General features: G+C 67.1%; 2 protein-coding genes across 3 annotated transcripts in view; both read left to right on the top strand.

Annotated features, from left to right (window-relative positions):
- CROCC2 (ciliary rootlet coiled-coil, rootletin family member 2) overlaps positions 1-8066 on the top strand; it is a 72607-nt gene extending 64541 nt beyond the window's left edge. The window contains 9 exon segments of the mRNA XM_076005403.1: positions 2712-2781; positions 2784-2810; positions 2813-2850; positions 3565-3732; positions 4584-4652; positions 4764-5063; positions 6365-6517; positions 7197-7349; positions 7926-8066. Of these exon segments, the coding sequence (XP_075861518.1) occupies positions 2712-2781; positions 2784-2810; positions 2813-2850; positions 3565-3732; positions 4584-4652; positions 4764-5063; positions 6365-6517; positions 7197-7349; positions 7926-8066 (1119 nt within the window).
- Positions 8067-10893: 2827 nt separating this feature from the next.
- SNED1 (sushi, nidogen and EGF like domains 1) overlaps positions 10894-13063 on the top strand; it is a 67870-nt gene continuing 65700 nt past the window's right edge. For both annotated transcript variants that reach the window (XM_020288078.2, XM_076006122.1), the window contains exon 1: positions 10894-11248. In XM_020288078.2, the coding sequence (XP_020143667.2) occupies positions 11036-11248 (213 nt within the window). In that variant the 5' untranslated portion in view covers positions 10894-11035. The remainder of the gene's footprint in view (positions 11249-13063) is intronic.

Consider the following 13063-nt stretch of genomic DNA (forward strand, 5'->3'; position numbering starts at 1 on the left):
GGTCGTCACCCAGGCCTGTCGTCCCCACTGACCTCCCAGCGCAGGCTGGGTGCGAGACTGCGTCCCCAGCCCAGGGGACAGACACAGACAGTGACGGCCGGGCCGGGCCGGACGGCGGGACGGCCAGGGGGTGTGGAGAGCACTGGGCGGCCTGTCCTGGGTCCTGCTGGTGGCTGAACTCTGCCCCCAGGTGTGGGGGGACCCTGTCCCCACATATGAAGCCAGATGGAGCAGAGCCCTTTGGGTTAAATCAGCAGTGGGAGTCGCCAGGTTGACTGGTGGGGAAACTGAGGCCTTGGAGTTTCCTCCTTGGAGTAAATGGCAATGCTGGGAACCAGGCAGAACGTCCCCAGCCCCAGGCACCTGCCGCCGTCCTCCGCACACACCCCACCCCAGCGCTCACACCCGGGCCTCCCCCCCACAGCAAGGGGCGGGTGCAGCCCGGCACCCCCGGGTGGCAGCGGGGGTCCCAGCCCCAGGCGGCCGTGCGCCCATCTGCTTTCTGTCCATCCTCCCACCGGCTGCTCAGTGGTGTCGTGGTGACAGGCAGGGAAACGATGGCCGTGCAGGGCTGGCAGGGCTGGGCACTAGTCTCTCTAGAGCATGGGACCGAGAGGTGACAGTGTGTGGGCAGGAGAGGCCCATGCTGCGGGTGCAAGGTGCAAGGTGGGGGCCCCAGCCAGGATCCCCTCGGACCAGATTCCCCTAGCTCTGCCTTCCTGGGTCCTGCCGCCCACTGTCCAGGCTCCTCATGGCCCCCGTGGCCCCAGAGCCCCAAACCCACCCCCTCCCAGCTTCTGTCTTGCCACGCAAGGCTGCCGGGGTCAGCAGGGGCCACAGGAGAGTGTTGGGTCACCCAGCCGGAGGGGTTGGCCCGGAAAGCCAAGCCAGGTGTCCAGCCAGCGCCACGCGGGGGTGGACAACTCATGCACAGGCCTCCCACTCCTGTCAGCACCCCGGGGGTCCTGGAGCTTGTTCTCTTTGGGAAGCTTGTTCCAGAAGCCAATGGGGCGGGGAGGGACGGGAAGGGCCCACGTCCTTGGGCCTGGATCCAGAGCAGGGCAGCCCTTCCTGAGGCCCTGCTGCCTGCACAAGGCTCCGCGGCCCAGCCCTCTGAGGGAGGGAGGCCAGAACGGTCATGAGAGCTGCTGGCCAGCTGTCCACGAGGGCCACCTGCCCTCACAAAGGAGGGTGGCAGCAGGAGCAGCTAGTCTCCAGGCCCTGCCCGAGCTATGGAGCTGGGGGTTCTCAGCCCCCTGTGGACGCTGTTGGGGTGCTGGGAGCAGGGTGGGTGTGACAGCCGAGCTGCGATGGCACTGCTGGGGCAGTGGAGCTGGCGTGGGCACGGCGCCCGCTGCGGGTCCCTGGAGGCCGGGTGGGGGAGGGAAGGAACAGCTAATGAGTTCCAGGAGGTCAGCTGCAAGGGGCCCACAAGCCCGTAAACCCTTTATTGGTGTCTCGGGAGGGGAACCCGGATGTGGCCGTTTATTTATTTTGGATTTCACTTTTCACTTCTCTTTATAATGTGCACTTCCAGGAGTGTAGCTGGATTTTTAAAGAAACAGGACTTCCTTTTTCAGTGGAAGGGGACTCTCTGTTTTTCTCAGTGCTGAAGAAGAAAGAAATCCTTATTTTTGTGAAGCTCTGACCACTAACCCCATAACTTTACCCGTGCAAATGATCTGCCATATCTCAGGGCCCCTGAGCAGCCAGGCCAGCTCCAGCCCTGAGGCCAGGAGAAAGCTTTGCTGGCACTAGAGTGAGGACTGACCTGGGACTCCAGCCCAAGGCCACTGCTCCTGTGGACATGGCCCCAGCAGACAGGACTTGCAGGGCTGGGCGCAGCAGGGATAGCGCAGCAGCCTGGTTTGGAGAGCAGGGCCTGGATTCCAATCCCACCCTAGTGCCTGCCCAGCCCCAGCACGCCTGGGGGCTCAGGGGATCAGACCCATGAGACATGCCCTGAGGTCGCCAGAAGCAGGCTCTCTGGGCTGCTGGGTGCCGTTCTTCCTCTAATGCTGCTTTCTGGGGGGAAATTCTTAATTTAATTCTTTCCTCCAGAGGAACCATCCACAAGGGGACAGGAGGAGCCCCACCCACCGTCTCATAGAAAATGTTTGTTACCTGGGTAACCTTCCCTGACATTTGACCTGCAGCATGTTCCCCCTGCCTTGTGCTCATCAGGGTTGAGGATGTGACTAAGAAGGGGGCTCCACTGGGGCCGCTTGCAGCCTATGGGGAGGACACAGAGTGGGGACAACAATGGCAATGCCACTGGCTTTGGGGCTGAGTCTGGGAGAGTGTCCTGCTCACAGGGCTGGTGCCTGTACGAGCTCAGCAGATTTCAAGTGCAGCTGCAGAAGGCAGCCACCAGGGGGCACAGGGGATCGGGCTCATGCAGCCTGGAAGAGCCCTGAGGACTGGGGCAGGCCCTGGGGCCCCACCAGGAGATACAGAGTTCCCCACGGAGACTGTCGCTGGGGACCTCTGCTGGCCTGTGGCAGGATGGGGACTTGGCCCCACACTCCTCCTCCCCACTCTGGCTGCAGGTGCCAGGTGGCAAAGGGCACTGCCCTTCCTGAGCTCCTCAGCTCTCAGGGGGATCAGAGCCTTGCCCAGAGAGAGGCACCCCACATTCCCCAGAGGGAAGGCTGGCCTTACCTCACACCCCCACCAGGAGGCCACAAGTGCTGCCCCCAGGCTCTCTGCAGACAGAGCAGGAGATGCTGAGCAGGGAGGGGCACATGGCAAGGGTGGGGGCTGAGAAGGAGCAGCTGGACCAGCCCTGCACAGCCTCCTCCAGGGGGTGGACAGGCCCTGGGGCAGAGCCAGCAGCTGCAGGTCAGCCAGGCCCGTGGAGCTCTGTGCACCCAGCCTTGGGGTGGACGTGGGTGGTGTGGGTCCCGCAGGGGTGGGCCAGTGTGCCTTGTCTCAGGCATGTGTGCACATGCGTGTGCACACACACACGGGAATGGCAGCTGGAAGGAAAAAGCACAGACCGCAGTGAGCTCTACCCAGGCCACATCGAGGACCCAGGCAGAGCTGGAACCCCGACCCAGGGCTCCTCGGGCCCCCTTGGTTTCTCTCCAGGGCTCTGGCCTTTCCTGAGATGCTGAAGTCCCCGTGGGAGTGGTGGGATCATCGAGGGCCCTTGTGAGGGGCTCACCCGAGGCCCAGGGCCTGACACCCACGGAAGGGGCCTCCGAGGGTTTGGTCTCCCCTTGCACGGCCGGGCACACCCGTCGTCCCCAGACAGGGAACCTGCGGGGGCGGGAGGGGCAGGAATCAGGCCCCGGCTTAGTCACGGGGAAGCAGGATGCTGCTGGGACAGGCCTCAGCCCTGGAGGCTCTGGCTTGGCTCTAGCTGGGTGGAAGCCCTGAGCAGGTGGCTCGAACTCCAGGCCTGTGGGCTGACTGCGTGCACTGAACGCCAGGTTTTCCGGCCAGTCCTGGGCCGACGCCGGCACCCAGCCGTGGGCAGTGGAGCCAACGGGGGGAACAGCGGCCCCAAGGGTGGGGTGGGGCGCCCACGGCGCTGTGTGCGTTGGGGCGAGCAGACAGCAGCACCTTCTCGCCCAGGCCCACACGGCGGGGCGGGAGCCGCCTGCCCGGCACCAGCAGGACCCGGCCGGGGAGGCAGAGCGTCCGTGTGCGGCTCGGCTGCAGGCCCTGCAGGCCCCGGAGTCCCCCGAGCAGCCCCATCAGCGGCAAATAAAGGTGCTGGAGGAGCAGGTAGGGCCGGGCCCCCACCCCGGGGGCACAGGGAAGGGAGGACTCGCACCCGCAGCAGCACCCGATCGGGTGGCAGCCTGGGCTCTGCTGGACCCCTCCGGCCACGGGGCGCTCTCTGCTGCCGGCCGGGGGCCACGTGGCTCCGGCCCCCCTGCACCTCTGCCCCCCAAGGGCACAGGGCTGTGTGGCCCGTGTCACCCTCGCTTGGAGGCGGGGTGTGCATGCTGGGCAGTGTCACACCCTCTCTGTGCCCGTCTGCAAGCGGGGTGGTGAGGACGGTCCCGTCGGGGTCGCAGGGCATGAGGTGCCGAGAGGCCGCCCCACGCACGAGGTTGCCACTCAGAGCCATCGCCAGGGCAGCGGCACACGCGGGGGAACACGGTGGGCACAGCAAGCTTGCCCCGGCCGAGCCTGGAGCTCGCAGCTGTCAGGGTCTGGGCGCTCTCTGGGCAAACCCTCGTTTGCAGAGGAGGAAACCGAGGCACAGAGAGGGGGAGTCACGGACCAGCATCGTTCCCGTGTTAGCGTCCCCAACACGTCTGCTAAGCTTACGAGCAGAGGGACGTTTATTTCCGCAGCATCCCGAGCGCTTTTGTGGCCGGGATGGAAGGGGGTCGGTCTGCGGTGGGGTGTGGTGGCCCTGGGCCCAGGGCCCCAGGACGGGTGTTGGCAGCAAGAGCAGGAACTGCACGCCCTGCCTGCTGGTCCGTCTGTCCCTCTGCCTGGCGACTCTCCCTAGGCACCGTGGGCTGTGGCCTCCCGCCCTTCCTGCCACGGAGCTCTCCACGCCCCTGTGCCGCGGGGCCCAGGCCAGGCCCGCCCGCCCCACTGAGCCCCTGCCCTGTCCCCAGGTGGCCGCCCTGCGGGAGCAGCTGGACCGGGAAGAGCAGCGGCGGCAGCCACAGGCACAGGACGGCCAGGCCGGGCAGTGAGCCCTGTGCGGCCCGCCGGGAGCCACTGCTGGGAACACCAGCCCGTGCTCCGCACCAAGTGCCCATCAGGGGCCAGTGGGGTGGGCGTGATGCTGGCAGAGGGTGCAGGGTGTGTGCCCGCACCCTGGAGCCCCCGGGGGGGGGCGGGCACACGCTGACCCCTCGGACTGCGGGACTCCTCCCACCCCCGGGGGCCTCGGCCTGCAGCTGGCGCCGGACCTGCTGGGCTCGCTCCTCTGCGACAGCCCCCCCCACGCCCCCATCCCCCCACCCCCCGTTGTGGACCTGGGGGGGGGGCGTCCGGGCCTCCTCTCAGCCCCGCCCGAGCCTGGCGCTCGGCTTCCCTGCAGACGTGCTGAGCTGGCCAGCCTCCCCAGCTGCATGCGTGCCCTCGGCTCTGTAAACATGGGAAAACACGTGGAAAACATTTCCACCGCTGGAGCCAGAAACACAGTGTCCTGTGAGGCCAGCGGCCGCCGCCCCACGCCCAGGGGCTGCGGAACCTCTGTGTCCAGGAACCGCGGCCCGTCGCGGTGGCAGGTGGCTGGAAGTGACTCAGATGCAAGTCCCCGTGACTCACGGGCCACGAGAGGCAGGGGAGGGCACATGGGAGCCCCCCACTTACTTTCCAGCCTGTGAGCACCGGGGGAGCCCCGTGGGAACCGGCCCTGGTTGCCACGGAGACCGAGCGGCCATCGTGGGCCTGCCCAGGCTCTCCTGTTGCGTGTTTGCTCTGCGCCCCTTGCCCAGCCTCCAGGACTCTGGCCCGGGCGGGAAGGGCCACCAGCTTGGGGAGCCCACCCCATCCAGTCCCCGTAAGCCAGGTGACAGCCATCTGCCTGGCTGTTTCAAATCTCTCCAGGACCGAGGATAGACCGTCCCGGGAGACCTTGTTTTCCAGTTAAATTAGTAAGGGAGTTACCATACGTCCTAGATGGCGCAAAACCAGCGGCTACAAAGAGGTGGGAAACGGGCTTCACTCTTAACTCTGTTGGAAGCTGTGTTGAGAAGGATTCTGAAGTCCAGCCCCGGCGGAGGGAGGAGCACAGTGACCTGTCACAGAGGAGGAGCTGGTGCCAGCACAGGTGCCTGTTAGGGGCAAACAGCGAACCCCACAGAAGATGGCAGGCGGGCTCACCCCACTGCTGGACAGTGTCCGCCAGCCGGGAAGGAGACCCCCAGGGGGCTGGACGTGGCACCCGGCCCCTGGCCTTCAGTACACAGGGCCTTCCCTTGCCCCCTCCCCAGCCTGCAGTTTCCTCGTGGGGGGCCCTCCATGCCACACCCCAGCAGAGGGGCCTGAGGGTGGGGGCCACGGGAAGGCACTAGAGAGAGAGCTAGAGATTCCTGGGAGCTAGAGATTCCCAGTGGGGGAGCCCCGTGTGCCCCCCGAGGCTGCTGTGTCCATGCCCTCCTCTTCAAATCCCTGCAGAGCCCGGCATGGGGGGGGCAGGGCACGCCCTTCCGCTGGCTCGCAGCCCTGCTCACGCGCAGCCCCCACCCTCCTTCGAGGCTCCCTGCAAGCCCTGGGCTCTCCGAGCTTTTCTATTTTCACAAACAGTTCGATCAGCATAGGAGACAGTGTTTTCACTTATTTGACAAAAAAGCATCTATTTCGGACAAGGGGGAGGGGTTTCTAATGGAAATAAACCGGCATTGTCTTGAACACTTCCAGCAGCGTGTGGGCCTCTGTGTCTTAGAATCTAACGGTCGCTGAGAACCAGGCCGTGGTGTGGACGGCCCTCCCTCCGTCCCCACGGACCTTCCCGCTGGGCACCTGGTCTGCAGGTGAGGGGAGCCCTCCCCAGGACCCCCGCCCAGGCCTCGGCGGCCCCCCACCCCCCGACTGCCCAGTGAGGGGTCCTGGCAGCTAGAGGGCGTGGGGAGGGGCTGAGCCGGCCCCTGATGTGCAGTGAGGCAGAGGAGGAGAGAGCTGGGGGCCTGGGGCCTGCGGGGACCCAAGGGGCCGACTCCGGCCGGGCGCCCTCCCTAGGGTCAGGAGGGGAAGGACCCTGCGAGCCCCACGGTGACCGCTTCCCACCACCCCTGGCCCAGAGCTCAGAGGTCAGCAAGGCTGCACCCACCCTCCCAACTCGGGGCCCCCGGCGGGTCCCAGCCTCAGTCTGAGACATGCCGGCTTCGGACGTGGGTCCCGCTCTGCCCTGCACCAGCCCTGCATCCTGGACAGGCGCTCTGGGCCTCAGTTTCCTCATCTGTAAAGTGGGGTCACCCCGGCCCCAGAGGGCCATGGTGAGTCCTATCCACGACCAGAGGCCAGAAGCACTCACACCCCCCCCAGATCCATGGCAGAGGGCCGTCATGGGCGCCCCATGTGTGGGCTCTGTGTGATGAGGAGGAGCTGCAAAGCCCCCACCTGCCCGGTGGGCCAGCCCCACAGGGCGATGACAGGTGGGGTGGGCTGGGGTCGCCTGCCCAGGAGCAGGGCCTTACCTGCCCCTCGGATCCGGTGACCTCCCAGCCTCGCCCTGGAGGAGGTGGTGGTCTACCTGGGCCCGCATTGCCTGGCTCTAGGGGAACCTGCGCCCCACCAGCCGCTCCTGGGAGGGAAAGAGACAGTCGTGGAGTGGGGTGCAGCCAGCCGGCCCTGACCACCAGCAGCTGGGCCTGGAGCCCCCACCCCTGCCCTGCGTGGACCCTCGGCCAGGCCCAGCCCCCCAGGTGCAGGTGTGTGTGTGGGGGCTCTCCCCACCGCACCCCGCACGGAGCCCCAAGTCCCGGGGCATCCTGAGGGCGGCTCCTGGGGCTCCCCCGTCTAAATCTCACGCACACTTGGCCCCTAAATTAAAATGTCACAGCCCGCCGGGGAGGCTCGGGTTTCCCGGCCACGGAACGTGAGCCTGCTTGATAGAACGGCTTTGATAAATGTGGGTTTTCTGTGGCAGAGACAGAGGCGCCCTTGAGTCCAGAGGGGACCCTGGAACACACACTGCTGAAAAGTATTTCCTGATCGTATTTTTAGCACCTGAATAGAGCTTTTTCCTCCCCCTTTTTTTTGCCTGTGGACTTGTGTGTGGGTTTTTTTTTTTTTTTTTTTTATGAAATGTCATGCCCAGTGGCAGGGGGGCCTGTGTTAGCCCCGGTTTCCCAGGCCCGGTGGAGCGCAGGCCACGGCAGGTCAGCAAGGCGTGGGCAGCGTGGCCTCCCCGGCACAGCCAGGGGCTGGCACTGCGCGCCAGCCGGTCGGGACCCCGTCTCGGCCACCACACGCTCGTGCACCTGCTGAGCACCACCGTCCCGCAGGTGTGCTGGACCCCGGGCAGCCCCGCCCCCGCAGGGCCCCAGCTGGACCGAAACCCGGCCGGAGATGGGCCCGGACTAGCGTCCCTGGCACATGCGCAGAAGGTTTGCAGCGCTGGGGACGGCTGCTCCGAGGCCCACTAGGCGGTGACACCCTGAGCGAGGCTCCGAGGGCCACGCAGGGGTAGCCGCGAGGGGAGGATGCGAGTGGGGGTGGGGCAGGGGGTGGGCCAGCCCTGGGGGGCCAGAAGGCGGGGCCAAGCGGTGAGATGTCCCACTGCAGGGGCTGGTGCCGCCACCTGTCCTTCCACCCCAGGAAGCTCTCGGCCGAGGGCAGAGGGCAGAGGGCAGAGGGCAGAGGGCTGGCAGGTTTTCATAGGAAAACGACAAATGGAAAGCGTGTCCTCCTGGTTCCCAGCACAACGTCCGGGCCTCCTGGCAGGTCTGCGGAGGCTGCCACGGAGGCCTGGCCCCGCCCCCCGGCCTTTGCTGCGCAGGCGCAGGAGCAGCCGCTGCCCCGGGGTGGGGGGAGGGAGGGAGCCCGGCTGTGCGAGGAGGGCGAGCACATTCGAGGGCTGTGTAAAAGTGAGCGTGTGTGAGGGGCTGTGTGTGTCAGAGTGTGTGTGGACGGGTGACAGTGCATGTGGCGTGTGTGAACTCGTGAGCATGTATGTGAGCATATGTGTGTGAGTGCATGTATGAGCATGTACAAGTGTGAATGTGCAAGTTAGAGTGTGCGTGTGTGAATGTGTGTCTGTGGGTGTCAGTAAATGTGTGAATGTGGGTGTGTATGACTGTGAGTCTGTGAGCGAGTGTGTGTGTGGATGGTGAGAGTGTATGTGGCGTGTATGAACGAGTGTGTGAGCATGTGTGTTAGTGCATGTATGAGCATGTGCAAGTGTGAGTGTGTGAGCATATCTCTGGGTGTGAGTGAATATGTGTGTATGAGTGTGAGCATGTGAGCCAGTGTGTGTGTGTGGAGAGGTGAGCATGCATGTGGCGTGTGTGTGTGGACGGGTGCACGTGCATGTGGCGTGTGTGTGCATGTGTGAGTGTGCATGTGGCCTGTGTGTGTGCATGTGCCGTGTGTGTGGACAGGTGTGCGTGCATGTGGCGTGTGTGTGCATGTGTGAGTGTGCATGTGGCCTGTGTGTGTGCATGTGCCGTGTGTGTGGACAGGTGTGCGTGCATGTGGCATTTGTGTGTGTGTGGACGGGTGAGCGTGCATGTGGCGTGTGTGTGTGTGTGGACAGGTGAGCGTGCATGTGGCGTGTGTGTGTGTGTGGACGGGTGAGCGTGCATGTGGCATGTGTGTGTGTGGACGGGTGAGCGTGCATGTGGCGTGTGTGTGTGTGTACGGGTGAGCGTGCATGTGGCATGTGTGTGTGGACAGGTGCGCGTGCATGTGGCGTGTGTGTGTGTGTGTGGACGGGTGCGCGTGCATGTGGCGTGTGTGTGTGTGTGGACGGGTGCGCGTGCATGTGGCGTGTGTGTGTGTGTGTGTGTGTGTGTGGATGGGTGAGCGTGCATGTGGCGTGTGTGTGTGGACGGGTGCGCGTGCATGTGGCGTGTGTGTGTGTGTGTGTGTGTGTGTGTGTACGGGTGCGCGTGCGTGTGGCATGCTCCCCAGGTCCTTGCTGCCGGGACCCCGCGGCGACACATCTGGACTTTTCCCTCCGAGGACCCCCGCCCTGGCCGCTCTGAGCCTCGTTTCCGGGCGGGGCTGCCGTCCTGGGGCCTCGGCGAGGCGGTCCCCAAGCAGGGCGTGTCCCCAGGCGGGACGCGGCGCGGACGCGAGGGGCGCTCGCTCTCAGGGGCGCGCCAGGCCGGCGACGCCCGTCGGCGGGCACCCCCTGGGATTCCGGGCTGGCCTGGCGCCACGCGCGAAGGGCTGTGGCCGTCGGGGCGCGAACGCCACGCACAGGGCGCTGAGGCCCGGGAGCCCCGCGGTCACGCTCCGCGGAGAACCGTCCGCTGCTTCTCACACATAACACGAAGTGCGTCCTCTCCTGCGACCCTGCCCGCTCGCGGCAGACGCGGTAGAAAACAGAAAAGCACAAAGCCGAACCTGAAAGCGCCCGAGCCTCGGGGCAGCTGCGGTCACTGCCTCACTGTCCCGCCTTTCCGCTTGTCTTGCCTCCGGGGCCCAGGCCAGGCTTGCGCTCACGGGCCCAGCCGGACTAGTGCCCGGCGCAGGCGGGGTGACAGCCTCGGGGTCCGGTCCTGCGGACAAGGGGCGGACCAGACTCGCCGCCGAGGACGGACAGACCCTTAGCAGCGCCGAGGCGAGCGGCCCAAGAGGCTGGAGAGGGACTGAGAGGCCTCAGAATGGGGACACTGAGTCCGAGCTGCGGGCACTCGGGGTCCCGGGCCCTTCCGCCAGGCCCGGGGTCATCTGTGCGCTTCCCCGGGCCGGGCTGGCGCTTTCCCCAGGACGCTGCCCAGGAATTTTCTTGCTGTGACGGTCCCTAGGGTCCCCGAACCCCCCAGGAATGTCCCGCTGTCACCGTGGGGGTGGAAACACTTTGTCTAATGCCTTGGGTCACATGAACTCCCGGGACCGGCCGCCGGCACTTGCAGAAAGGCTCGTCCGGGCGCTGCTCGGCCAGGCTGGCCCGACAGACGGCTGTCAGCGCCGCGACCCGCCCCTCGCCCGCGCTCCGCCGGCCCAGCGCCTGCCGCAGGCCTCGGGGGACGGGTTCGTCCCAGAACCGCCCCGCGCGCCCCGGTGGCGCCTCCCGGGCCGGCCCAGGCGGGACCCGCGGAGGCGAGGACGGCCCCGCCCCGGGCGCGCGCCCGCGAAGCGCTCCCCCCGCCAGCCCCGGGCCGGGCAGCGCCAGGGCGCCGGGCACGCGGCCGGGCTCCCGCGGGGCTTGGCGCTTTAAGGGGCGCTTATTTGCATGGCCCCGCCCCGGCCCCGCCCCGGCCGAGGGGCTATTTAAGCCGCGGCCCCGGGGGCGGGGACGGCCCCGAACGCGGTCCCGCCCGGCGCCTTCCTCGGCCGAGCCCGGGACGCGGACTCCGGACAGCGCGGCGCGGCCGGGGCGGGGGTGCGGCTCGCGCTCTGCGCCTGGCCTGCCGGTCGCTCCGTCCCGCCGCGACCCGACCCCGCGATGCCGCGCGGCGCCGCCTGGGCGCTGCTGGTGGCCGCGGCCCTGGGGCTGGGGGCGCGCGGGGCGCGCGGCGCGGTGGCCCTCGCCGACTTCTACCCGTTCGGCCCGGAGCGCGGCGACGCCGCCACCCCGAAGCAGGACGACGGCGGCTCGGGGCTGCGGCCGCTCTCCGTGCCCTTCCCGTTCTTCGGCGCCCGGCACTCCGCGCTCTACGTGAGTACCGCGCCCGCGGCGTGCGGCCGGCCGCTTGGCACCGAGGCGGCCGGGGTGGAGTGAGGACAGCGCTTCCTCCCCGCGGGGCGGCCGGACAGCGGCGCGGAGAGGCGCGGCGGGGCGGGGCGCGCAGCCGGCACCTGGGCGGCGGCGAGCGGAGCGCGGCCCGGCCTTGCAGACCCGCCGGGCGCACTGCGGGGGGGCCCCTGCCCGGTCCGGGTCGGTGCACGTACGGCAGCGCGCACGTGCTTCCGAGAGGGGTGGCTGGCCCGTGAGGTCGCAGCCCTTCCTCCCAGCGCTGCCCCGGCTGACAGCAGGCAGGCCCAGGGCCCGGAGGCTGTGAACCCTGCCCAGGCTCTCGGGGCAGGACCTGTTCGGTTGCAGACGCCCGCCGGGCAGGGCTGGCAGCTGGGGGTAGCGCGGACGCCCAACGGGCCTGTCCTCCCCTGAGCCTTTCCCTCCCTCCCCCACCTGGGTCCGGGGCTGGCCGCTGGGGCTCAGACCCCCAAACCACTCCCAGGGGGAGCTTCTGGGGCGCTTCACTCGGGACTGCAGGAGCAGCTTGGGCAGAGTGACCTGACCTGACCTGAGCTGAGTGCCAGTCCCTCTGCACGACCCTCAGTGCGACTCTGGGCCTGTCACCGCTGGGCCCCTCACAACTTGGCGGAACATCCGCTGTGCGTTGGCGGCTGCGCTCGGCCCTGGTCCCCCCCCCTTCCGCGTCACCCCAAGTCGTGTGTGCAAAACTGCTGGGCCAGGCTGGTGTGCAGGCGCCTCCAGTCCCACCACCAGCACCGGCCACAGCCTCACCATACCCGCCCCCTGCCATCAGCCCCCCCATCACAATGTCACCTCCACCGTCAGCACCACCTGCCCTGCCAACCCCCCCCCCTTCCTCCAGCCCCCACGCCCGGCACCATCCACACTTGCACGGCTGTCATCACCCCTACCCACCACTGTCCACGTGACCTCCACCACCAGGGCCTTCCCGACCCGCCCCACACACCCCACAGCCGGCACCGTCCACGCTGGCCACAGTCCCCACTCCACAGCCCGGGGCTGCACCTCCCCAGGCCTTCAGGACGGCGTGCCCCCTGGGGTGGGGTGAGGTGACAGGGCGGGCGGGGCGTGTCTGTCAGTGCCACCCGGCTGGACGCCCCTCTGGGCCGGGACTTGGACGGGGGCCGCACTGACTCCCGACGTCCGTGCGGCAGGGCAGGGCGGCTTGTCTGCCTGTGTCTCTCGGGGGTGGGGGACGCCTGCTGGCACTGTCCTAGCGCAGCTGCCAGAATGTCCCCCGAGCATCTGGCCGGGCTCCGCTTGCCCCCCCTAAGTCACAGGTGAAAACGTTATTAGAGCAGTTGACCCTGTAGCAGCCTCCCCCGAGACGCCTACCCTTGCCAAAACGACAGGGAGAAAGGGTTCTAAAGTGCCAAGATCCGCTGGGAAAACAAGTGGTTTTATCAGAAACGAAACTTCTGGCTGCTAACGAAGCATGTATCTCCATAAGAGCTTCTTCCCGAGACAAAGACACTGTTTGAAGAGCGCTCGCTGAGGTGGACGCCGTGCGTGCAGGGCACTCCGCCTTTCTGTTTGCTCCGGAGAGAAGGAAATGGAACTCTGGAGGGAGCCAAGCCCAGGACACCTTGCCTGGAATGACTCTGAGGGCTCCGTGGCCGGGGACGGAAAAGGAAGTGGTTAGAATCAAAGCCAGACGGGCCGGGTGCGGTGGCTCACGCCTGTAATCCTAGCACTCTGGGAGGCCGAGGCAGGCGGATTGCTCAAGGTCAGGAGTTCGAGACCAGCCTGAGCAAG

Source organism: Microcebus murinus, chromosome 8 (genome assembly GCF_040939455.1).
Source record: "Microcebus murinus isolate Inina chromosome 8, M.murinus_Inina_mat1.0, whole genome shotgun sequence".
NCBI lineage: Eukaryota > Metazoa > Chordata > Mammalia > Primates > Cheirogaleidae > Microcebus > Microcebus murinus.